Raw genomic sequence first — 27,978 nt, forward strand, 5'->3', positions numbered from 1 at the left:
TTGCCTTTCAATTGAAAGACCTGGGTTCGAGCATATGATGTGAGTCAGAAATTTATTTCTGTCCACACACGATTGTGTGTTGATTATTTTTCATATATATATATATATATATATATATATATATATATATATATATATATATATATATGATATATATGTATGTGTATGTGTGTATAAACAAAATGGTTAAAAGGGGTGTTTGTATAAACAATTTACAAAACTAATAACAAACAACGAACAACAAGCACCATCCTCATCGATCATTATGCACCCCAGAGTATACCAATAAAAGAATGAAAGAGATAGAGAGAGACAAATAGTTAGATAAAGACGGTAAAGCTGATACCAACATCGTCATGTGTTAGCATTTCCTCTTTTATAAATACAGCACACGTCCGGGACGCAGAGGTATTCCTCGACGAAACGCATCTGAGTGAAGTCGGCGCTGGAGTGAAGTTGCTGTCGACTTACTGCTGATCGATTTAAGCTTTAAAGCAATTTTAATAATTATATATAGGATAAAAGTATGAGGTAAGCCAAGATGAAACTTATTTCGCCCTACTGTAGAATATAATTCTGAATACTCCGTGTATGTGACTTGGCTGATTTTTAGTAGCTAGAGATATGCTTTACTGATGATTATTTACACTAGTGGTGTGTTACAAACCTTCATAAGACGAACGTATATATCATTTACAAAATTTTATATATAGTGTCCGATTGTACGACCAACACAAATTATGGAAACCTGGATTTTAAAATCTTAATGATTATTATCATATACGAGGAACTGAACTGGAAAACCCTACATTCAGTTAACAAAGGAAAAATTATTCTAGATGAAAAGGCTCGCTGGAATACATATTTTTATGACTTTATATAAGTACCTTGAATCTATAGCAAACCTGAGAGCTACTATAGCACTCAAGCGAATCAACCTCTTCCGTTCTGTCTAGTTTCAAATTGACATTCATTCCATTATCTTACTGGCATGATAGAAAAAAATACACAATACTACTGGCATTACAAAACCCTTTTTTTTATAACATGTTATGGCATTTGCTAAAAACTTTGTACTAAAATTTCATGCCAAGTACATTTACAATCTTATATTAAATACTTTTTCTTTTATGTCAAACACGCATAGATAAACTTACTTGCCTACACACACACACACACATATATATATATATATATACAGTATATCTACATGAAACAATGCACATGTGCCGGTTTTAAAGGAATGTTATTTACCAAATATGGCCACGTTTTATAATCTTATAGCCAAAGGATAAATTGTTATTAGCATCATGGCTGGAAAGAGCAGTCGTATAAATACGTGACAGTAGATGGTCTTATATGGGTTAAAATAAATGGAATAAGACACAGAAACCGATAAAGAAAAGTAACCTGGACTCATATGGTAGCGCGCCGGGTAGAGTATTTGCCATGTTGTGTATTTTACTTTTTTGCTGCTGCGCGGGCTCATAAGTTAAGTATACCTTAGTTTAACCCGACCACTGAGCTGATTAACAGCTCTCCTAGGGCTGGCCCGAAGGATTAGACTTGTTTTTACGTGGCTAAGAACCAACTGGTTACCTAGCAACGTTTCATTGCTTGGGAAGACTACAATAGTTGCCTGTCTCCATGGTTGTTCTGCAACCTCATTTACTGCAGAACAAACCTTTTGTCATCTACCTGATACCGCTTTACAGCTGGACCCATGCCTGTTTATTCTGATGTTCCCCCACTTTTACAGACCCTTTCGTTGTCAAGCCAGTTATGTACATCTACTGCTGTGTCAGCAATTCTGAAACTTTGCTACAGTCTTTGCACATAGCTCCCTGTAAGATTATTTAATATTTTGAACTAACCTTATGCTTCATGGACAAGTTACATTACATCTCAGAAGAAAACTGGCTTGGAAAGATCAGATTCTGAGAGTACAATAACACATTTCTTCACCTTGCAAGGCAGCTCATCTTCATTGGTTTTCCACATCTTCCCATCCCCATGCAATATGCTGTTGGTATTCCAGTGACTGAGTGACACAATAAACAGTAGATCAGCATGTTCTTTTTTTTTTTTGCTTTAGCAATGGCTACAGCTCGTCAAATATTAACTCATCTTGAAACTGGGCTTTCCTTGTGCTTTTGTTTTCCTTGTCATGTTTGTGAATGTGATGAGACCTGACATAAGTGTGCAAGGAAAAGACCTTATCGTGATGGTCACTTGTTGACTTTGCTTATTTTACTCTACTTGAATAAAATCGTAAATGTTATCCTTAAATCATGGTTGATTCCTACTTTCGATACGTCTATTTTTTTTTAAATTCTATTTGCTCTTCAGTCCATCACTTCAATTCTTTGTTATTATAACTTACCAACTTGCTCTGGTGTAAAGCCTTTTGCATTAAGGTGACACCAACTGATTTTTTTAGTTTTTGCTGTTTTCCAACCCTACACATGTTCTTCATGACAGCGGTCCAAATACACTTCTTTCAATTATTATTCTTGATTCTAACAGCCATTACCTACATTTCTCTCATATATCTTTTTCTTGAGATGCTTTTTCTTTAGGGATCGGAACAGATTGCACTGACTTCAACCTTTTCAAGTTTTCAAATTCCTTTATCTTTCAGTATTTCTGGCTACAAGCTTTGGTTTCTTCCGTTTCTTCTCCTTATTTGCCATTCTTTCCCTCATAGCTCATCTCGCTGACCAGCAATTCAAGATGACTAACAAATCCCTCTTTGGTTACCACGCACTTCATCAACCTCTTAGCTCTGGGTTGTCTTGCTTCATATCCGAACACCGTGTTTTAAGTATTGTTAAAAAATAGAAGTAACACCTTCCTAAGCCAAATCAGTATCATTTAAGCTCTTCCAGCTTACTGTATATATCGTTTCCTCTGTTCTGAGCGTTTTGAGGTTAGCATGGCGTCACGGTTTTAAGCGTCAATGAAAACCCCACGCACAAAGCAGCCCCAATCCTATGTATAACAGATGCTTCTAAACATAACAAAAAACTACAAATTGGAGAACGAAAATATTGAAAAGTACATACAGTTTCGGAGCGTCATACTCCCCCTTCAATGTGGAGACACCAAAACCCAACTACGAAGAGGGAGCATGATGCTCCGAAAATGCATTGGGAAAGTAATTGAAAGCGCATAAAAATTGGCAAATATTTTTTAAAACAAACAGACGAGATGAGCTACCACGGCAAAAGAAACAGAAAAGGAATAAGAAACAGCGTGACAGGTCTAATGAACTCTCTATAAACTGGAAAAGTGAAGAGGATGCAGGAATTATTAAAATGACCGTGCCTTGACTTCGCAACCTCCATATACCCACCTCAGCTGAATAGCCACCGGTTACTTATTTATCTGCTTAGAAGGATGCCCCTTATATAATCTTTTTTTCTCTTAGGAGATGATAACGTCAAACAGTGAGAGCCTTAGGGATGAGAGCAAATCTTTTAGGATAAGGTTTCTAGTCCCATACCATTTTATCGCTAGTTGCATCCACAACAATCGTCTGACTACTAAGTATCGATCTCACCTAGGTTATATAATGGCACATGGGTTTTTTAATGGAGCATTCCCACCCACGCCCGTCCAGACCATGTAGGCTTAACTGGTGTTCTCATTGGTTAGGCAAGAATGCTAATCACACTACATCACATATATATGGGCCATATATATATATATATATATATATATATATGTATATATATATATATATATATATATATATATATATATATATATATATATATATATATATATGTATATATATATATATATATATATATATATATATATATATATATATATATATATATATATATATATATATATATATATATATATATGTGTGTATATATATATATATATGTATATATATATACATATATATTATTATATATATATATATATATATATATATATATATATATATATATATATATATATATATATATATATATACATATTTTCAAAAGAGTTCCCTAGAACAAAACGCTAATAACTGCAAAATTTGCATGACAAAAGCGCCTTTCGTCACAAACTAGTCCGCCGGCGATCACTTACATTTGATTATCGTATAATAATAATAGTAGAAATCCACACATATAGGGGACAGTAACAATGCAAAATTTGTTAAAAAACTATTCCGAATTATCAACCACACAATTCACTGTTTATTTATAATTATGAGTAAAACTTAGAAATGCTAATAATAAAACCAACGCAAAGCCCTGAGTGAGGGTAAAGTATTAGTGCATTATGCTTTTAAGATATATGTAAGCGAACATCCGGACATGACCCGAAAATTGTTACAAGCCAAATAAAAAATGTACGATAATCTTTGTATAATATCCCCCAAGTCACTCAAAACTACCATTTTTACATTCTTCGACTTTAATATCTTTGCATTCATCATTAAGAAGTTTATGAATTCACTGTCAGAGCTATCACTTGGGCACTGACAAATTAGAATATAAAATTCCACAATATTGATTATTTTGATAAAAACTGTAACTCAGGTTTCAGGAAAAGTCTGAATATATTCCTTTCTGTGTTAGGGAGCACAAAAAAGTGGCTGGGCTAAGTGATTTAAATGCAAAGGTAGATAGTACAGATAAAGATGGCACTTCGGGCAGATATGAAGTTCCTGGAGTAAATAAGAATGGCCTGCATGCTACAGTATATATACTGTACTTGGGAAATTGAGAATAGTGAGGAAAATAGTCTGTCAGATTGTGTTAGTTTGTAAGCTGATTAATGTTATAGTGAGGGCAGGGGCAGCTGGAGATATATCTGATGATTAATTGTTTGAGTCAAAGTTATGGTGAGTGAGATTTAATTTAGAGAAGAATGAATGAAAATGTAGCTGCAGAGGGTGGTTAAGACAAGTAAGTTTGATAAGGAAGAAGTGACGTGAAGATAAACAGTGGATACGGAAGTTCAAGAAACATATGAATAGTTTAAAAAATATCAAGGATGGGGTTAAAAGTTATCAAGGAGCATGTGTGGTTTAAAAAGCAGAGGAAAAGGGGTAAAAAGGTGAGTGGTTTGATGAAGAATGAGCAGTTTAATGAAAAAGATTATTTGGGGCACAACTACAAATCAGAATGGATAAATATTTACAAGAATACATGATGGTGGATAAGTACCTGGTATGAAACAAGTAAGTGAGAACCCTGAAAGTAATAAAAAAAAGCTGTACGTACCATAGCCGGACATAGAGAAAGCTTGTTATAGAATCATCAGAGCAAAATACTGAGCGTACTGAGGATTTACTGTACAAAAGTTTAGTTGTTGGGAGCAATAAGAAGTTTCTATGATGGAAATGAAGACTGTGAAGGTGTGACCACGATTGTTTAATATTTTTATGAATGAATGGGGTAATGTAAGCAGTCTGACTGGGCAACAGATGAAGCTGCTAAACTATGGGATCAGCAAATGGGTCATGAATGAAGTGCGGAATGGCAAATATTTGTAGATGATACACTGCTACTTGCTGACCGTGAAGAGAATTGCAGGGGCTAGTGAAAGAGCTTGAGTTTGAACAAGCTCGCAAAAAGAAAAGTTGAGATTAATTGTGAGCAAAATTAAGATTATAAGAGTAAACTAAAACCAAAGAGTAAATTAGTAAAAGTAATTGGGAGAAAATATTTATGATGACAGCAGAATGAGGATTACGTGAATCACAAAATATACCAAATTAAAAAGAAATTTGTATTTCTCTTAACATACAAACCTACGCATTCATATATGGAGTAATCCATGCTTACCTAGCTTCGGCTGTTCTCAACTCATCTCTGAAACCAAAACCCTAACGTTACCTGGGCCATGTGGTGTGACCCAACCCGACCTCCTTCACCTATTGTGTAAGACAGCCCATACACAGCTCCGCTCAACCTCCTAGAAGGAGTAAGAGATCGAGACTAGAGTGGGGTGGTACGTGAAGGGTAACTTTACCTATATGAAAGCGTAGGTTCGTATGTTAGGAAAAATACAAATTTCTTTTTAATTTGGTGTGTTTTCCGACATGTATACAAACTATGCTTTCATATATGGAGCCTCACCTGAAGGTGGGAGGACAATCTCTCAGGTAAACATGTAGGAACATTACCTCTGATACCCCAAGGGTATGCAAGGGTGTAAGTTGATGTAACATACTCACTTTTCTTCATAATGTAGATGACGACGCCTTCCCCTCCCGATGGAGTTCCCGTAGGGCTCTCTGTTGTTGAATGACTTGTTGTGCAGCCACCAACAGAAACCTAAGGTGAAGGTATCTAAGAACTTGTGTGCTACATCCTTGAGGTAGAAAGAGATGAATGTCGTCTGCCTCTTCCAGACCCCGGCCCGTAGGACCTGGCCTACCGAGTGGTTCTTCTTAAATGCCACAGATGGTCCTATTCCTCTGATGTTGTAAGCCCTGACTCTGGCTGGGGCAGGGTCTTTGCTACCGTCAAAATGGTATGCCCTCCCAATTATCTCTCTCAGCCAGAAGGAGATCCTTCATAGCTGCTTTGAGGGGATGGAAACCCCTCTCACTGCACCAGTGAAGGAAGAACTTCCACTTTCCCTGGTACAGACTGAGGGAAGATGGTCTAAAGGGACTGGCAATGACTACATCAACTTCTGAAAAATCTTTCTTTCTAAGGAGTTGCTGGATAGCCTCCATCGGTGAAGCTGGAGGGAGGTCACTGCCTAATGCGGTTGTGCTCTTGCTTCAGCAGGGTAGGGGTGGAGGGTAGTTTCCTTGGGATGCCCACCAGCAGGTGGAGAAGGTCTGTGTACCACTCTGCTTGTGGCCACTTTGGAGCTCTACGAGTGTCATCCTCAGACCTTGGGACACGAACAGCCTGTTGATGACTTTCCAAAGTTGGCTGAACAGGGGAAGGGCATATACGAGTACATCTAGGTTGTCTGATGGGTGCTGGAAGGAGTCTTGCAGGATGGCTCTTTCATTGTGTACTGGAGAACAATACAGGGGAAACTTCTTGTTCCTCGTTGTCATGAACAGATCCAACGTGGGGCCCACCCACAGCTTGAGTAATCTGTCTGCTACGCCCTGTTCTAACAACCATTCCATTTCCACAATGTGATCTGCCCTGCTTAGTTGGTCCGCCGCAATGTTCTTTTTCCCGGGAATGTACCTGACTGTCAGCATCAGTCCCTTGGTTTCTGACCACTCATGCATTTCCATGGCTAAACCGTTCAGGTCGTGAGACATCATGCCTCCTTGCTTGTTTATGTATGCAACCACTGAGGTGCTGTCGCTCATGACAACTGTGGTCTTCCCTTGGAGGAGATCTTGAAAGTGTTGTAGTGCCAGCTAGGTGCTCACATCTCCAAGACATTGATGTGATACTGGCACTGCTGCTTGCCCCACTTCCCTGAAATACATGTGCCATTCAGTACATGTGTCATTCAGATGGGCATCCCAGGCCCTTCAAGATGCATCTGAGTATACCAGCATCCCGCCGGCCGGGTGACTTAATTGTACTCCCTGCAGACGGTTTTCTGGGTTCCTCTACCACTGTAGGTCCTCTAGGTTCTTCGCTGTCACACTTATCAGCCCCATGTCGGACTGTGCGTGCCATCCATCCTTCTTCATTCTCCATTGGAAGGAATGGCTAAGGGTCCTGCCCCTGGATGCCAACTTTTCTAAGGACAGCAGGTGACCGACCAGGGCTTGCCACTTCTTTGATTGGCAAGGGTTGGACAGGAAGGAGCCGGATATTTCTAGGAACCTGGCTACCCCTCTTGTGAAGGTAGGCTTTGCTCTCACTGTGTCTATTACCATGCCCAGGTATCTGATTCCTGTGTCAGAACTAGGTCCAACATTGTGGGGTTGATCAAAATTCTTAGGTACCTGCACAACTACAGAACCACATCCCTGTCTCTTGTGGCTTGTTCTGCTGAGGGTGCTAGAATGAGCCAGTCATCCAGGTGCCCCTCCTGTGGGACCATTCCTGCACCAGTTGAAAACACCCAGGTGAATACTTGGGGGGCTGCCGTGATGCCAAAGGAGAGGGCCCTGAATTGGCAAGTGACTTTCCTGGAGACAAAACGTAGGAAATTCCTGGAGGAGGCGGTGTACTGGGATGTGGAGATATGTGTCTTGAAGGTCCAATGAGACCATGAAATCTCCCTCCCTGATCACCGCCAAAACTGACTGGGCCGTCTCCATTTTGAACGAAGTCAGCAATATGAAGCTGTTCAATGTTGACAGATCTATGACAGGCCTCCATCCACCCGATGCTTTCTCCACCAGGAAGAGACAGTTGTAGAAGCCAAGTGTGTTGTCCTCCACTACTTCTACTGCCCCCTTCTGTAGCATGTCTCCTATCTCCTGTTGCAGGGCTCTCTCCTTGGGCGAGTCACTCTGGTAAGAAGGAAACTTGAATGGTACTGATGTCAACAGTCGTTTCTGCTCGAAGGGGGGGACGAATCCCTTTCTGCGGGTCTGGACTGTCCACTCCTCCGCTCCACACTGCTGCCACTCTGGCCACTTGTTTCCCATACAGCCCCCCACCTTGGTCTGATGTGGGGTAGAAACATCCAAACCTCATCTAGTGCCCCCTTTCATCCCCATCCTGTTGTGCTTCCCAGGATGGAGGGGGCTGGGAGGTCCGGAAAGTTTGCCTTCCCTCCTCTTGCGGTTTTCCCCAAGGGGTTGGAAGGCCCTGTTATCGAAATTGAGGGGGAAACAACTGTCTCAAGGTCAGTGTGAGCCTACTTTGGGCCACCGTACTGATCGACCACCATCTTGGAGTCTACCTGGCTCTGCAACTCTGGAGGGAAGTACACAGACACATCCATGAGGGTGCTATTCCTCAGGCCAAGTCAACCATTGGCTGAGATGTGCCTCTGAGCCAGTGACAAAAGAGCATCCCTCCTTTTGAGGATGATATTAGCCCACATGTAGGCAAAATGCTTGGCCACATAAGATAGAATCTTCCCCGCTGGAGCCACGTACTCCTTCGTGGTGTGCCACTTTTTGGATGGTATGACCTCCTTCATGTCTTTCATCCATGTCCCTTGGCACCTTTAGCACTGTTGAGCCAAGAGATGGCCATCAACGCCCTTCTCAACATCACCTCATGGTTCATCACTTCCCCACTGGTGAATCTGGAGCCAATTTGATGAAGACTATCCAGTGGGACATTGCCTGCAAGGCGGCAGACTGCCACATTCACATTCAATTGGAAGGGAACTGGCCTCTTCCAGGACATAGTATTTGGCTTGGTGGGGAAAAGTTGGGGGCAGTAATTTTTGGGACCTGGCAGAGGCTAGGGAGCCTTCCTCCCCACTACTGGGCTATCCAACTCCTTCGTAATGCTTTTTAGCAATGAAGACCAAGGAAGTTGGATGGGTTGTTTGGTCTCTGGGATGCTATCCAACATGTGCTCCATGTAGGAGAGGTTGGGGTAGTTTCGGACGCCGCACTCTCTGATTCTGGTAGGTCCAATTTTCTACGGACCTTGAGGATGAAGTCCGAGAAGCTACTCTCCTCATCTGGAAGATTCAGAGGGGAGGACTCTATGAATCCAGGTAAATTTCTTGAAATCAATTGCTCGAAAACTAATTACTCGAAGCCAATTGCTAAAAAAAATTATTTCTCAAACTATCAATTGATCGAAAGATTGATTGCTCAAAAGCCAATATTCATTCTTTAAATGATCACTAACAAATATTTAACTGTTAATCATATATTACCAATTCTTTTAAAGAAATTCATTCTTTAAACGATCACTCATAAATATTTAACTGTTAAACACCACTGCTAAATACCATTACCTTAACTGTTAATGACTTGGTTTTTAATTTAAACTTTCATACTTGTATTTTGTCTTTTATCATATCATTAATACTGGAAACCTCGAATCCTCAAGATGGATATAAGTTTTATACAGAGCAAAAAAGGAAAGAAGAAACTGTGTTTGGATGGTTACCTATACATTACAGACAAAGCAGTGAACAATAAGATATATTGGAAATGTGAAATGTCCATAAAAAGAAATTATTGTGCTTGTGTTATCACTGTTGATGATAGTATCATGAAACAAAGTGAGAATCACAACCATGCAGGAGATGCTGGTGGAACTGAAGCTGCTAAAGCAATGGAGAAAGTAAAAGAACATGCGATGAATAGTCGAGATACACCACAATATAGTGTCATGTGCCTCAATAGAAGTAAGTGGTGCTGCAGCTGTGAAGCTCCCTTCAGCAGAAAATATGACAAGAACCATACGCAACACATGCTAAAGAAAAAATGTTTGACACACTTTGCCTAAAAGTTATCTCAATCTTGATATCCCTGAAGAGTTTACAAAAACCAGCAAAGGAGATTTATTCCTTAATTATGACTCTGGTCCCACAAATGATTGTATATTAATTTTTTCAACCGAAAAGAATCTCGAACAATTTGTGGGAAGTGTGAGTACAGCTGGGAATGCAAAAAAAATACTGTGACTGTGCAAAGTGATTACAGGATATTGTATCAAAATATGACAAAACGGGAAGTGTAGAAGAATATTTAAAAAGTGCTGCACACACTATTTCATACTAATACAGCAGCCAACATATACTGGCAATCCTACCTTTTAACTTGATTTTTTCTTACATAAACTTCTTAAACTTTGTATAAATTGTAAAGACTATAAAAATTATGAATTTTAATTGTTGGTATTATTTATTGAACCAATTAATTTTCATTTACTTACAAAAATTATTTGTTTTTTTGTGTAATGAACCTTGTTCTTCTTTTTTGAAGGACTGCTTTTCAAGCAAACTATCTTTCGATTAACTGATAGTTCGAGTAATAATTTTTTGAGCAATTGACTTCAAGCAATTAGCTTTCAAGCGATTGATTTTGAGAAATTTACCGGAAATTGGACTCCATACCTTCCTCTGAGTATGTGGCACCTACCAGATTAGATGGCCCCGGTATCTCCCAGTCTCCGTTCCATTCTGCTGGGTGCCCATCTGGTCCCCAATGCCGCAGGGAGGTTAAGTCGGATATAGCATCGTGCCCACTATCCTGTTCTGGTGATCGCTGTTTGGGACGATAATGGGAAGTATGGGACCCTGGTCTACTGTGGCTGCCTTTTGGGTAGCGCTGTTCCCGAGACCTGTCTCCTGAACCTGAGAGACGACATTTCCCTGACTCCCAGTGGTCTGCTGTTTTGGTGACTGGTGTCGGAAGCAGTGCTGGGAGGGGTGCCACTCTGCTCTGTCTTGCTCCACTCAGTCCCGCTCTTGCCTTGAGGAGGTATACTTGTGTGACACACTTCTGCAACACGATTTAACTCCCCTGGGTGGTTACTGTGAAGAACGGCTCTTACAATGACACTGGTGACTCCGTTCCAATCTGGCCAATTAGTGGGACTCACTCCTAGAGCGGCTCCTTTGAGGCGACGAGCTACGCCTGCTGGAAGAAGGCCCTGGATGGTGTTTATCCCACTACACCGGAGATGGTTTGGAGAGGTCTGACTCCATAGACAAGGATCTCTGTCTTACCCCGCCGTGTGAACCGTGGTCCCATTCTTCCACTCTTTGATCACCAATTGGTTGGGGAGAACTCTAAGGTTATTCTGCCCTGTTCTTTTTTCCAAACTCCTACTCGGTTCCCCCCTTTCTGTCTCACCACTATCCCAAAACTCTTCCTGAGGGCCGACCAAAGAGTATGCCAGACTTGGTCTGATTTCTTCTCACTTGAAGGTAAAGAGAGACGGAAAATATCCTTACTGGGCATTACGGGTAATGGAGGAGTTTAGACGAAAAATATCCTTACCGGGCATTACGGGTAATGGAGGAGTTTGTACTGGGAACGACGGTGGGGAAGAGAGAAGGGCAGGGGTGGTTTCTCTGGAGATAAGGGTGGTCTTCTTCCTCCACCTCCTTTCATAATTTCTCCACTGGGACAACAACCATGATGAGCACTCTCCACGTGAGACCTCACGGGAACATTCATTACCCCAGCAAGAGATGCACACAGAATAGGGGTCAAAGCCTATAAGCGACATAAATTTGCCGCAGGGCTTGTCCTTGCCCACATAATGCCACACTTCGGGTTCCCCATTATCTTCGATTACCACGGGAAAAAAGAGAAAGCACACTAACATTCTGGTATGGGGAAAAGACATGAACATATGCAATTATGTGGGCACTGAAAACACTTTCTCTGAACTCAGAAAGATCTCATAAAATGACACAAAAGGTTGTTAATTACGTTATGAAAGCTTGGCATGGAATCTCCCTCACAAAGAAACAATGCTAAACTGTGCACTGTTCACGTATTCCGAGAGGTAGAACGCACACGGAGGACACTCGATTCTTCACTCCTCTGTCCTGGACTCAGGGACAAAGATCCAAGCCCAATGCATAATAACAGCAATAATCACTGCATAACTGAAGATATCAACACTAAATATGGTAAACTGGGTCAGGCAAATGCAAAATGAGAGAGGCGAATCGGAAACGTGTGAACGCCAGTACAGCTGCGAAAATAATGGGTGAGGGAGGTCCTTACAGACCTTACAGTTCGTTCGGGTTGCCCCAGGTCCCTCAGTGTGAGGCACCTCTGATGTCTACCAGAGAATTGCTAATGCATCTTCCGGTATATTTTGCACCTTCCAGTCTTGGATGGTCTGGGATGCATCTTAGATATTTGTCGAGCTTATTCTTAAACACATCTACGCTCACTCCTGATATGTTTCTCAGATGAGCTGGTAGCGCACTGAATAGACGCTGCATTATCGATGCTGGTGAGTGGTGGATTAATGTCCTGTGTGCTTTCCTTAGTTTTCCTGGTATAGTTTTGGGCACTATTAATCTACCTCTGCTTGCTCTTTCTGATATTTTTAGCTCCATGATGTTTTCAGTGATTCCTTCTATCTGTTTCATGCCTGGATAATCATGTAGCGTTCTCTTTCTCCTTTCAAGACTATATAAATTTAAGAAATGTAGTCTTTTCCCAGTAATGAAGGTCCTTAACTTCTTCTATTCTAGCTGTAAAGGACCTTTGTACACTCTCTATTTGTGCAATATCCTTTTGGTAGTGAGGGTACCATATTATATTGCAATATTCAAGTGGACTACGTACGTACGTTTTATAGAGCATAATCATGTGTTCGGCTTTTCTTGTTTTGAAGTGCCGGAACAACATTCCCATTTTTGCTTTGCATTTTGCCAATATTATTGCTATTTGGTCATTGCATAACATATTCCTATTCAACATCACACCAAGGTCTTTAACTGCTTCCTTATTTGTGATTGTCTCATTATTAGGTCCTTTATATGCATATAGCATTCCTTCTTTATCACCATAGTTTATTGATTCAAATTTATCAGAGTTAAATACCATCCTATTTACATCATGTGACCCAGGTAGTGTTAGTATTTTGTTTTCAGAGATGAGTTGAGAACAGCTGAAGCTAGGTAAGCAAAGATTACTCCATATATGAAAGCATAGGTTTGTATACGTGTCGGAACAAAGGTGAAGCAAGAATGATGGCAGGATGAATTACAAAACTGGGAAGAAGCTTGGAATCCCTATGGATGTGAATGATGGACTCTATGAGGGCATTGTTGAGCAACCCTTTTTCATGGACGTGAAATGTGGATGTTGAATACAAATGAAAGTAAAAAAGGATGAATGCACAGAGAAGATTTCTTATATAGTCTTTATGCCATAAGAAGAATTAAAACAGAAAAATATAAAGAGAGGTATAGAGCATTTTGAGATGGTTTATGCATGGTGAAAAGGTGTAAAGTTTGGAAGAATTGGTTGGGAAGATGAGAGGAAAACCTATGACAGATGGCATGAAGTAAAAGTGTTCACAAGACAGAGTTATGTCTGATTATGAATAATGGATATCCCCCAAAAGTCTTGAAATTTGAGTTTGAGAGATAGAAATTTGGTAAAGGGGTGAATAACACAACAGAAGAGGCAGGGAATATAGTACAATCTCTGCAAAATGCTTGGAAGAAGTTTCTAGAGAAGCAAAACTTAGTATTTCCAAGTTTATGGAAATGAGGCACAGAACTTGGAAGTACTAGGGTGCAAGTTGATGATATGAGCTACTTGCACAATACATAACAATGGAAGTACAAAGACTTGAAAGAGTGAAATATGGATAAGAGTGATTTGTGATGGGATGGCCATGTAGAGAGAATGATCAAATATAAATTGGGGAAAAGTGTAAAATTCGGGAAATTTGGATGGAAGGAAGAGATGGGGAATCAGATGCTGAGGCAAGACGGAGAGGTACTGGAGCAAGAAGCCTTATTTCCAGTACAGTCCAACAGCATTCAACAGAGGTGTGAAGGGACCTGTGTGTGTGTGTGTGTGTGTGTGTGTGTGTGTGTGTGTGATGGGGTTGTGATACACTGCAGATGAACCTTCTTTTATATAGACTCATCCTTGATTCTGCAGTTAGAGTTTGAAAATATTAGTGAATAGTGTCTTGTTTTTCTAAAAGTCATCCTCTATTAAAAAGAAAACAATTAATTGGTGAGAAAAAATTTAGTGCTTTAATAGTATGCGTATCCTTACAATGATGACTTTATGCATGATATACATCATGCATTCTTAATACTAATATTTCCTGTGCACATTCTTCAGGACATCCCTATTAAAAAGATTTAGAAAAATCAGTCAAGTCCTGCTGTAAGGAAAACGGACAAGTCAAGAGGACCGCCATGATCATTTGTGGCTTTGTAACTAACTGCTATCTCATAGGTAAGTCACTTTTTATATATGTTTTTATTTAGCTTGCTTTTTTGTCTGTTTCTCTGTTTGTTTGTCTGGGTCAAATCTTGTAACTCAACTTTTGACCCGTTCCCTTTGTCCGACAGACTTGAAACTTTGTATGGTTACTCAATCCTGGTGACAATACAACCTTACATGATCAGTAGGTCAGCAGTGACCTCTCCCAGTATCTTAGGATTTCTATGAAGTGAATAACTCTTCAGATTTTTCATACCTTCTTTGACTCGGTAGTAAGTTAATAACTAAGGATTTGTCAAACCTTCTTTGGATTAGCAGGATATTATAGAATATCACGTTCAACTTCGCTAGCTACAATCATAACTCGGTTGCAATTTCTGCCAAGACTAAAATGTAAAACACAAAAAAATATAAAAATTTTTCTAACACTTTTATTAAAATGCACTAAAAAGTGCAAACTAATATTTGGAGACAGACCAGGAATTTCTTACAATTAATTATGTCTACAAAAATAAAAGTGTGAGCTTAAACACGGAAGGAATGCTAAAAAAAAATATATATTTTTTTTTTTGTTTTCTTTGCATTTCCTTCCATGTTTAGCGCCCACACCTACTCACAGGCTTTATCCAGCATATGCCTCATATTCTAATTAGGCACATACATATGCAAACACAACAGATTATATATATATATATATATATATATATATATATATATATATATATATATATATATATATATATATATATATACATACATATTTTCATGTACTTTCATTCCTCCCTCTTAGCCAGCCAAATAATAATTCGAATTTCTGAACTAAAACACTTCTCAGTTAACTGGTAGGCTAGATTTACTAGCGGAAAAGATGGAAGCGGCCTATTTTGAACTCAGGTAGGGCAATAGCACCGCCTTTGGCCCCCCCAAATCACGTGTTCAGTAGTTGATGCCCGTCCGTTGGGGTATAGAGGCAAAGCCAGGCTGTGAGGTAGACTAGGAACTTAACCTTTAAGTACTTAACCGTAAGACCTATTTTTCTCCACACTTTTGCTGGCTGTATGACTAAATTGCAGGATGACTGACCTACGCCAATGGACGCCAATGCTGCCAGACACACATCTCACCTTGCAAACCACAGACGACTCGGTACCCAGACGGCGACACGAAAGGTTGCACTGCTCTCCACTCCTTTTTCTTCTGGAGGGACTAAGGGCATCAGACGTCCAGTCCTTGTATGTTAACCGTGAACATCCACAGTCCTAAAAAGGGTCCTCGCTACTATCCTGCTCAGTCAACCCAGCCTGTTAACTCAAGTCATCTTAAAAGTACTGCCATTTCAATAAACGCAAGACTTCCCTGGTACGCAGTCCGGGGAGCAATAACCTGTTCCCCCTTTTCATTGCACACAAGAGAGCCTCATCATTCAAGACAAAATTAACTTGTCATATGCAGAAATTTATTACGCACTGCCAATTTGCCTTTTTTCATTATTTGAATTTACTTGCGGTATCATCAGCCTTTCAGATTACCTCCTGGATTGCTTCTGTAAATAAATTCAATTTAACGTAACTTGATATTCATTTCCCATTGTGACCTTCCAATCCCTGATTAACTAATGGTAAAATCAAGGTAAGTTGCCTATTTTTCCCCTTCATTTTTTACAGAGTTGGACTTCTCTGTTGGTCCATTAAGGCAGTAACTTAATAAAGGCCCCCCTTCCATCCCTCCAATGGACCCAATCTGTATAAGTGACAACGAATGGCCAGGATTCCTAGGACAATAGCAATAAAATAGCTTGGCTAACTGCTAAAAAAATAGGAACGAATGAACCAGGAATAAATCATTCGTTTAACTTAATTTCATTATTTCACAAAGGCATAAAGGTGACTGAAGAAAGAGTACAACGATAAGGGTTATTATCATAAGTCTTGTAACATTAAGGATACGTAGGGACAAATAGGAAAGTGATATTACTTTCTTAGGTTTTAAGTTAGTGAGACAGAGCGGCAGCTGCGAACTTACCTACCACAAACTTCCCAGTTGTAGGGAGCACTTGTGTTGTGTTGCCAGATGAATGAGCAGTTGGAGTTAGGAAGTGCTTTGCTAGGGAGATTATCGCATGTGTTGGCTGTGAACAGTTAGCTAGGAGTTTTATTCAAGAACAGTTACGGCAGAGAAAGTGTACAACTTCTCTGTCTGTGATATAGGGATTGAATGTACGATAGTTAAACCACTTGTAGCGGTCTCTGGCATCCCGATGCCAAGCGAGTAAGCAGTCGCTGTGTTCAGTTTGCGTAGGCGCGAATCATTCCATTGTCCCAAACAATAAAAAACATTCCAAGCGTAGTTATTTAACAAAAAACTTACATTCGATATTCAGTAACGTAAAGGGATTGCTGATGTTTAAAATGAAATAATTCACTTTTGCATTCAAAACCCTGCCTTCAGCCAAGAAAGTAGAGTGTTTTTTTTCCCCTCCAATTCCAACCCCTTGTTCGCTGCACATGAAGAGACAAAGCGAGCGAGCGAGATCAGCTGTGTAACACCCACACAACTCAGTTCCACACCTTTCATTCACTTCGAACGAAATTTCATCACTTTTGACCCTAACATAAACCTTCATGAAAGACTTGGATATCTTTGAAAATAATTTGCAACCCTTTTACCACCATCACTTGTCATGACAGGCGCGAGCCAGTAGAAACTACGTAAATACCAAAAGTTCATTTTAGAAAAAAAGTAACTTAGCGTAATTTTTGTAAATGTGATTCATCTTAAGCAAAAGAGTAACTTAACTCATAACCATAAGCTCTCAGAGAGACAGAGAGAGAGATTTTTCTTTCCATCATAACACAGGGGATACTAATAATTAATCAATGAGTATTGGAAAATAAACCCACTAATTTATAAAGCCAAGTACCATAAAGAATTTTCTTTCATCTTACCCAACCGTTGATCTGATAAGATCCTATTCCATTATTTCTTTACTTATTCGCACATAGTGTGCGAATTGATATAAGCGCCAGTGTTCACTGAATTATCTCCCCTCTCTTCTTTATTTTTCCATTAATGCTTCAGCCGCGGAGTGAATTCTTGTGCATTTCATAGAGCATACGTACCACCATTTAATAACATTTATCAATTACCGTGCACAAGTGGGGACTCATGATCCAAGACTTGCGTATGCCGCAAGCACCAAATCGCATATTGCATGCAAACCCCATAACTTCCCTTTCCTCATGTCAGGGAGCAACCACTAGTTCTTAGGACTAACCACCCATGAGTGCACACCCAAGGGTTTCCACTTCCATAGTGCCACTAATCTGAGACATTGCCAACTAATTAAGCTACTGAAGCACTTACCTTACTCCTTCTCATGCACGACCCTCGAGGACCTATTCAATACAGCCATGCTGGAAAATCTTTTCCAATGTGTGCCTGAGTCCCTTGCTGTATATCTTAGTGATAAGCAGCCCACCACACTTATGGAAGCCTGCAGCTTGGCCGATGCCTGGGAAACATTTAACCAGTCCCACAGCACATCTCAGCGCCGCATAGAGCCACCCAGGTACCTCTTACGCTCAACTCACCCAAAGAACGGCCTGCCTAGCAAACCCACTTGCACCAACTGCAAGAAGTTCAGTCATGCCTAAGCTGGTTGCCGTTTCAAATTGAACAATAGGCAGTCTACCAACAACCACCACACCTCCTCTCCTTCTACCTCTGCACAACCTTTTCCACCAACTGTCGCTGCCAGAAGCTCAGCCCATCCCAAAGGAACCTGCCAAGACTGTGGAACTCCAGGGCACTATTCTGCTGGATATCCGGCCTGCCCAAAGCACATGGTCTCCCCCAGGCACATCAACCTGATTAGTGCCACATCCTCCAAGGCTGTTCTGCCAGAGATGTCTCACCCTGAGCAGGTCTGGACACATACCATCTCAGTGGCACCTCTGGATGGCTCTAGCCTACCAGTGAGCCTGTCAACTGCCGTAGACACTGGCTCGGACATTAGCCTGACTGATCGGGCCCAAGTGCCAGCCAGTGCCACTGTGGATGAACAGACTAGGTGGATGATGACCTGGGTAGAAGACCACTCCAAGACCGTTCCCACAGCTGAACTCAGAGTGACCACCCCTTGGGGCACAAAACCTCACCGTCTTGGCGTGGTGAACAGCATCCAGCACGGAGTGGAGTTCCTGTTAGGATGAGACAGTCTCTGGGGATGTCCGTCCCCCAAGCCACTCCGTTGCCTATCTACCTCCACCAGGGAGGCCATTCCAAATCAACCTGACCGGGACACAGCCACTGTGACAGCTGTGCCACTGTCAGCCCAATCTTCTGTTCACCAAGGTGTGCAATGGAGAGAACATCCTCCAAACCACTCCCGGCCCAGTTCTAAATCCTCACAAAAGGATGGCCACCAAAAATCTCCTCCCTCACCATGAAGGGATATCAGCTGGTACCGCTGCATGACCTGCAACGTAAGAGGGCACTCCAAAAACTGGGCAAGATGCCCCAGCAAGCTAGCCGCAGCGGATACCACCGCCACAACAATTCCAAGAGGCTCTGCCCTCCACCCAAGACAGGAATCTCTGTCCCCTACTACTTCGGGTACACTATGGGGTCTTGCACTCCCGGGTCCCTCGTCAGCCAAGCCTGACTCCAATCCTCTGCCAGTGCCACTCAAGAGCACTGGGCAGTGCTAAGCTCTGCCTATCTTGGATGGAACCCCTATGCTAAACTTAATCCCTGTGCCTGGCCCCGAGTTAGTGCCAGTGCCGGATCCAAACCATGACCCAGATCCTCCTAAGGGAGATCCTCTAAACCTCACCGAATTAGTCACTGCCCATTGTGAGCCTCTGACCCCTGATGTTTCTTCTTCCCAATCTCTTTCCACTGCCAAGGATGACCCTCTGACGAACCTGGATGTTACACCTTTTCTGGTCGACCAGGAACTGTCTGGCTGGGACGCAGATGCTGGCTCTACCATTACAACGGTTGTCGTTGCACCCGAAGTAGGGAACCAGCCCACAGCTACTAGGGCTACCCCTGATCCAGCTCCTGATGGCACTTCCGGCCTCTCCCCAGAGTCGGTGCCCTCGTCACCTTCTAGGAATGGCATAGCCTGACCTTGGGGCCGTCAAAGAAGAAGAAGGGTGGAAAGATCCACTTAACCAACCAGAGCCACAAGCTCTCCTTGGCAACCGTGTCCTATTGGTACTGTGTCACTTCCACCTCAGACTGATCTTGGCACCTACCTAGAGAAGTTAGCCTGTGTGATCTCTGTCCAAGTAAACTAACCCCTAACACCCTAGGCATTTTTTAATACTAACCTTGTGACTAACATCATCTAACTATCCAATACTGAAGCTGGCACACTCTCTGGTTACTTACTATAATAAACCCTTCAGGTTACTCATGTTCACATTTATTGCGTGTATTACTCATGAATCATTGTGTAATCTGTAATTAATTGTGTTTAGTTAAGTCACTGTCGTTTAATTTAGTGCCAGAGCCGTAGGATAGTAGCCTATGTAAAAAATTTACCATGTACCCATTGCCTGGGAATAGAGTTCCCCTGCCATCCGAGACAACCAGTAGAAGTTGTATATACTGTTGTGTAGGTTAGGCTCTGCTGTAATAATAAGTTAGCAACACAAGTACCCATCTTAGCAGTTAGGTAGGTCCACTTAGCTATTGCAGTGCAAAAGCACAATTCATGCAGGGATGCCAGCTGACTAGTTGGGACGAATAGCTTACTTAGCCAAGACCTTCACGCCCTAAAGGGTGTGAATGCCTTTTCAAAGGGGGGACCTTTCACATATTTTCATTCCTCCCTCTTAGCCAGCCAAATAATAATTCGAATTTCTGAACCAAAACACTTCTCAATTAACTGGTAGGCTAGTTTTACTGGCGGGAAAGAAGAGAATGCCCTATTTTGAACTCAGGTAGGACAATAGCACCCGCCTTGACACCCCAAAATCACGTGTTCAGTAGTTTATTCATCCATTGGAGTATGAGGTGAAGCCGGCTGTGAGGTGACTAGAACTTTAACCTTCCCTACGAACCATAAGACTCTATTTTTCTCCACACTTTGCTTTGGCCTGTATGACTAAATTACAGGATGACTGGACCACGCCAACACCGACGCCAATGCCGCCAGATATGCATCTTGCATTGCAAACCACAGACGACTCGATACCCAGACGGTGACACAAAAGGTCGCACTGCTCTCCACTCCTTTTTCTTCTGGAGGGACCAAGGGCGTCGGATGACCAGTCCTTGTATGTTAAGCGCGAACATCCACAAGCCTAAAAAGGGTCCTTGCTGCTATCCTGTTCAGTTGACCCAGCCTTGTGAACTCAAATCATCTTAAAAGTACTGCCATTTCAATAAACGCAAGACTTCCCTGGTACACAGTCCGGGGAGCAATAACCTGTTCCCGCTTTTCGTTGCACACAAGAGAGCCTAACTATTCAAGACAAAATTAACTCGTCATATGCAGAAATTTATTACGCATTGCCAATTTGCCTTTTTTCATTATTTGAATTTACTTGCGGTATCATCAGTCTTTCAGATTACCTCCTGGATTGCTTCTTCTGTAAATAAATTCAATTTAACGTAACTAGATACTCATTTCCCATGGCGACCTGATTAACTAATGGTAAAATCAAGGTAAGTTACCCATTTTTCCCATTCATTTTGTTACAGGTTGGTCTTCTCCTGGTCCATTAAGGCAGGACAAAACCCCTTTCATCCTCCCCTCCAACGGACCCAATCTGTAAAATATATACATGTACATATGCATACATACATACATACATACATACATATATATATACATATATACATATATATATATATATATATATATATATATATATATATATATACATACCCATAAACTGCGGAGAAACCGGACCTGGCTATGCCATAGCGTCTCAAGATTTAACTCAAAATTCTGAGTTAGGCTTATACCTACCATACGAGTCAACTCCTGATTGAATGTTTTCAAAATGCACTAAGATACTTTTAATTAACCTTAAAAAAAAAGATTGCACCATCCTTACTGTAAGCACGTTAATTATACTTTTACCCATAGGCTATATTTAATAAACCGACATTATGTATCATTAAACTGGCATTACTCCCGTACTGTACAGTGCAAGTAATCATCTCAGCTGTTGGATACGGTGTGCTGTAGCGTTAATAAAATACTGTGTTTGTTTTACTATTTTAGTAGAATATATTTGCGGCAGCCTGCCGTAGAATGAGATACGGGAAGTGGTGCATAGTGATCGTTAGAAAAGCTGTTCCACTTGTTTACAACTCAGGGTCAAGGTTTGCATTCATCCCTACCACATAAGTCACCCCCTAATTTTTTCCAGGTTTGAAAAGTCGATTTATACGCTGTAATTTGCAGTGAGTAAGTACACAAGTGTGTGTGTGTGTGTGTGTGTGTGTGTATATATATATGTAAATGCTCATACATTCATGAAAATCTCATAGTATCTTATGTCAATAATTCCATTTCAGCAACTGTGGGGTGCATTCTCTTACAAACAAACTCGTCCTTCGCTGAACCAAGGCATCTTCGGCAAAGATTCTCAAAGAGGGTAAAGACACACAAGAAAAAGCTCCCCACTGTCGAATGGATCACTGCCAAGATTGAAAATGACGCATATCGCCAAATATCGTTCTTAACTTCGCTGACCAACAGAAGTCACGAGTTTCGTGAAGGTGAGAAAGTTTCCTATAATTTTTAGTAACACTAAAGAAGGTATAAGTTGAATTTTTAGAAACTTTCTCTCCACATGTACTGTATATCTTATCAGCTCCCTGTACTTTTCTTAACACGCTTTCTTTGTTTCTGTATACGCTTTCTTTTAATAATTTTTCCTTTCCAGTTTTTACAATTCCGGTTCATGTGACGAGCTGTGACGGGACAATCACCAAGGAATACTGGCTCCATCCCCGTGAGGTAAGTGTGCACTATAAACGAATGAGTTAATGACCCTCTCTCCTTAAGTACTGATCAAACCGTCTGATTGGAGTTCACAACTTTCACACAGTATTTGTAGGAACAAGAAACCTCAGCTTACTCAGAGTATTCCTGTAAATCTAGACCTAAAAATAAAGTGGACTTCGGTTACCAGAAATAGACCCTTGTGAAGAACCCAACAGGTGCTTCTTTTTACGTCTTTCAGTTGTGGCAACGTTATGAATGGTATTCTTAAGATCTCATTAATTAACTATAATATACTTACTTTACATTCAGTTTTAAGTCCTTCACCAATACCGATGTGACTGTAAATGCCTCAGTTAATGACTATTTATGAGGTTAGTAAATGGAAACAATAATTTATACATTGATAAATACCGTTATGTCCAAGTTCATGAGGCTGTCTTGTAAGCTTTGGTAATTGCATTATTCTGATCAAGGTTAGTGTTTCAAGTTCAAATTATGATATCTATTAGGGATATTATACGCTTAACGACTTCACACTGACGCACACTTTAATTTACAGCATTATATTGGTATATGTGTTAATAACAATTGCATTGCATCTCATAAAGATCAGAGTTGGTTCAACCTCTGGCCTTTTACCTTGTGGTGGTCCCCTTAAAATTTTAAATAGAGCCGAGAGAATAATCTGACACACGAACTATTCAGTGCTAGAATAACACGCCTCTGGACAAACGTCTTCCCATTATTTCTTAAACTGCACTACTTACGAATAGTGCTGACTCACAAAAACAAATGTATGTGTGTGTGTGAGAGAGAGAGAGAGAGAGAGAGAGAGAGAGAGAGAGAGAGAGAGAGAGAGAGGGAAACATTATCCGCAACTTCGGTCAGCCAAAATGAACGGTCTGCAACCACAGGGATTAAGCTATTCTTCTCGCATTCAGCATAACCAATGCCGCAACCCAAGGTTTGCAATCGAGTGTCCACGATCCCAGTGACTGGTTCATATACATTATTATTATTGCGCCACCGTCAAGTGACCTCCATTATACCTGGAGGGCTGCAACAATTACTGCAAGTGTTACAAGAAATATCTTCTACATTTATAAAATATGTACATGCACCCATGGGTAAATGATCCTGAAATGAAGGTTAAATAAACTTTACATAATGAATCAAATCATTACAATAAAATACACGAAACATTTCCGTGAGTGAATGAATAAATCAATCTTGACTGAAAAGCTCCTTACTCCATACGTGGAATTCCTTCTCCACCCCAGGCAGCAGTCAGGAGAACATTTAATGAAGCAGTAATGAGCCGTTGACCGCTGCCTTACGGTGCAACGCAGACCCTTGCTGCATTTGCAAAAGGTCGCTCAGCGAAGGACCCGAATAGGTAATCGCACTTTTCCACGGCCGACCCGCATACGGCGGAGGAGCCGGCCTTTCTCTCTCTCTCTTTTGCCTTCATTTCTTATTCACGTGTCGGTGATCTCACCAATGACTCTCAAATGGCTCGAAGGATTATTTACTATTAACGGCAGGTGTAAAACACGTTCGTCAATGGTTTCTTCGTTCATGCATTATTACAGGTCTTTTGGGGTAAGCTTAACTTAAGGTTATTCATTTCTGTCCGATGGATAGAGCTATAGCAAAAAGTGGCTCGCTTTACCTAAGTCATCTGTGATATTCCTATCTAGAAAACTAAAACTATTGTCCTTAAAACTGAATCACCTTGAAACCTTTATAACAGAACAGGTTTTAACTCTCACCGGTCACACTTTTTTTTTCAGACACGGATCTGTCCCAGTCTAAAGAAGTTTTCGGGAAAGACATGCCTCTTTTTGGAATCGCAAGGCAAGAAAACCAATCACCTGATATTTAAGAACAACTCCTCGCACTCACCAGAAGGCCATCAGCCAACCATGTTAAATAAAGACTGGTATGTATAACTGATATCAGGTAAGATGTAAGTTGATAACCAAAGAAAAGTGATGGTGCTCAAGTAGAACGAAGATCTTTTCGGTATTTTGCGGTGATGAGTTTATGTGACGACCTACATAGTGGTACTTGTTCCCTTGTGAAGGTACAGCAATCCCTGTGAATAACCACAGTAATGCATTCCACCGCATCAAAAAATAACAAAAACTGATGATGGGACCCCATTCTAATTCAGTCTTCAACAATGGAACGCTATTTGAAGACAATTTTTTTCTTAACAGCTTTATGATTCACAAAATAAATTATTAGACTTCCGAAAAACCGTGTTAGTAACTGAAAGCTCCAGTACCTTTTTACATGCAGTGACAGATCTAGATTCCTGAAGCATTAAATATTTTGACGTGCTGTATTGATTCATGAATTTTTGTAAGAACTTGAACAATCAACTTTTGTCTCGTAAGATCGCTACTCCGGCATGAGCTTAAAATATTTCCAATTCCTAGATGTTTAAAATGACTAACGTGACGTGAAACTAGCTAGAGACTAAAAGTGTTCATAAAAACAGAAATTACGAGGAGTAAATGTGAGCAAAAGTAAGGTTATGAAGCAAAATATAAACCAGGAATGTGGAACAATGAATGTTAATATAGATACTAAAACATGGAGGCTGTTGATATGTACAAGTATTTGGGAATAAATATAACAGATAATGGAGGGACAAAAAAAGAGGTGTCGCAGAATAGACGCAGCTATGAAAGTAGCGATGTGTGTGGAAAAGAAGGGGAAATGTCATTTCGGGGGTGACGTGTTTTTATGTGAGTACATAAAAAAGTTAAAATGTTGAGGTTAATTCTTTGGGTAGCATAAGTTCCATAATAAGAATTGGAAAAGTGAGAAATATGGAGATACATAGTAGTAGTAAAAAAAAAAGGCTAGATTATGTGAAAGGGTGGTTCTTAATGGTATGAGATGGTTTGGTGAAAAGGCTGTATGCAATAAAAGTGTTACGAAAAGGAGGAAAGAAAAACTTAGAAAAGTACTGTATAGACAGCCGGAAGAGGTACTGAAAAGGAAGGGCCTTGATATCCATGACCATATATATAAGACACTATGCATTTATTCTTCAAAATCCAACAACACTCCCCAAGTCTTCTGATCACTGTCTTATTTCTGCTGTTTCCACCTTGCCAGCAATGGCCTGACACATCAGACTTTCCCTTGATTTCAAAGTAGAACTATTTGTTGCACTACCTGGTGAACGCTAGCTTTGTGGTATCTTTTCTTTGTTAGGTCTTATCCTTGGTTACTGAAATTTATTCTCATTCTTTTGTTGAAAACTTTCACTTTTGTTCCTCAGCATTCCAGTCGACAGAGCAGATACATCGGACATCATGCTCATGATTATCTGGCATATTGTGGGTGCTGAATGATGCGTTTTATTTCATCATCTACAGAAAAAGTGAGGGTTTCTAATTCTGTGCCCCCCCAAGTGTTCTTTGCCCATAAGGCTAATGCTATCAATTACTTTTTTCCATTTAATTTTTCACTTTGCAACATGGAAACAAAAACTGGTTCACCCCATCCCAGAGGAAGCTGACTGCTGTAGATTCTCAAATTACCATCCTATTGTTATAATTTTCACTACCACAAAAACAATCAGAAAGTAGAACTATGGCGCCCTCACTGGCCCACCATTAGCTCACAAGAACACTAAGGGCATATTGTCAATAAACTCTATCAAGCTTTGAGCGGGTATCTAACTCACGACCGCCACACCGTGAAGTCCAGTGAAACCAACTGATATATCCTAAATCTATCTTTCTTCTTTTGAGTCATAAGTATGGACTATCTTATTCTCTTTTAAAGTCTTTTTGCCATCACTCTTAACATATACGCAATCTGAAAGTCCGTCATCCACTTTCGAAGAAACTGTTCGGAAAAGACTTAAACTGAGTTTAACCTGATTTGCACCTAATGGGAGAAAACCTCCTAGTAAGCTCATGTTTCCGGCAGCTTAACCTTTCCATCCAGCAGAAGAAAACTGTTCAGAATAAAATGAAGCTGGGCATAACATAATCTTAGTCACTTAAACACTATAAGATATCCTTTTGTAACAAACCCACATGCTTTAGGACTGCGTCTTAACACAATTTCTCCCCCTCTTACTCACTAGAGAGAGAGAGAGAGAGAGAGAGAGAGAGAGAGAGAGAGAGAGCGCAACCCTTACTGCATTTTTTCTTAAATGCCTATTTCTTCTTGATCATGTCTACACATTATCAAGTATTTTTTTGCGTAAAAAATACTTGTCCTAAAATCACAACAAAAACTCTGTCCCTTACACTGCTGACGTTGACTATTTGACATGTTGAATGTATAAAAACAGAAAACTTGTTTCTAGCTTTATTTCTGCAAATGGCGCAACACCTGCTTCTTTTCGGTTCTCTGTACAATGTCTTTTCTGTTTAACAATGGCTCTCTCCGGTACAGCTCTGTTGCTAGTCATGTTTTCGGATGACTCAACGCTCCCTATTTCCTTTTCCTAACCCCTATTTACACTCATCTACTTGTTTCTGCTCGCATTAACTGATGTGATCTCATACGACAAAAAATATAATTAGGTAGGCATAAGTTCTTAAATAAATGTACATCACTTTGGCTTGTTCAATAATAATAATAATAATAATAATAATAATATAATAATAATAATAATAATAATAATAACACATTCCTTTCCGTTGGTTTGTACCGTTTTAATTATCAAAGATAGAATCGACTTATTTGACAGCCTTTTATTTTTTGCCCAGAATGAAATGCAGTTGAAAATATACGGAACCTCGGCTGACCTTTAACATTATAGTTGAAAATGTTAGTACTTCGTAAAAACAAACAGAGACATGGAAATAACAGTGAGAAATGTTTCAATGCCGGAACGTTTTCGTTATTGGGTACAGCTGCGAATGTTTCTTCAAGTGTAAAAACTCCAATTTAATACGGCAACAGACTAATAAAAACAATAATTTAAAATAAGATAACAGTCGAGTGACGTTGCGCATTATTCAAAAAGTAACGTTTGAAATCATAAGTTGTTAGTTTATTACACAATATTACCATGGATATTCTTATGAGTAAACAAAGTCTTTATGAACCGGGTTGAATCAAGCACTGGACAGGAATCCGAATAGGTCCGTACAAGAAAACTGCCACTGAGTGTGTAGACAATCGCAGACTAAAGCACTGTCAACCTTCATTTTCCCTCCCATGATGCATCACTTGTAGGGACACTGTTTTCTACTGGATGCGGTTTGCCTGTATT

General features: G+C 40.4%; 1 protein-coding gene across 1 annotated transcript in view; it reads left to right on the plus strand.

Moving 5' to 3' along the window:
* The first annotated feature begins 418 nt into the window (after positions 1-418).
* Positions 419-27,978, plus strand: part of LOC136851538 (uncharacterized) — a 30,959-nt gene continuing 3,399 nt past the window's right edge. The window contains exons 1-5 of the mRNA XM_067125789.1: positions 419-531; positions 14,648-14,764; positions 22,292-22,495; positions 22,663-22,736; positions 24,518-24,666. Of these exons, the coding sequence (XP_066981890.1) occupies positions 14,725-14,764; positions 22,292-22,495; positions 22,663-22,736; positions 24,518-24,666 (467 nt within the window). The 5' untranslated portion in view covers positions 419-531; positions 14,648-14,724. The remainder of the gene's footprint in view (positions 532-14,647; positions 14,765-22,291; positions 22,496-22,662; positions 22,737-24,517; positions 24,667-27,978) is intronic.

The sequence above is a fragment of the Macrobrachium rosenbergii genome, chromosome 3 (assembly GCF_040412425.1).
Source record: "Macrobrachium rosenbergii isolate ZJJX-2024 chromosome 3, ASM4041242v1, whole genome shotgun sequence".
In the NCBI taxonomy this organism is placed as follows: Eukaryota; Metazoa; Arthropoda; class Malacostraca; order Decapoda; family Palaemonidae; genus Macrobrachium; species Macrobrachium rosenbergii.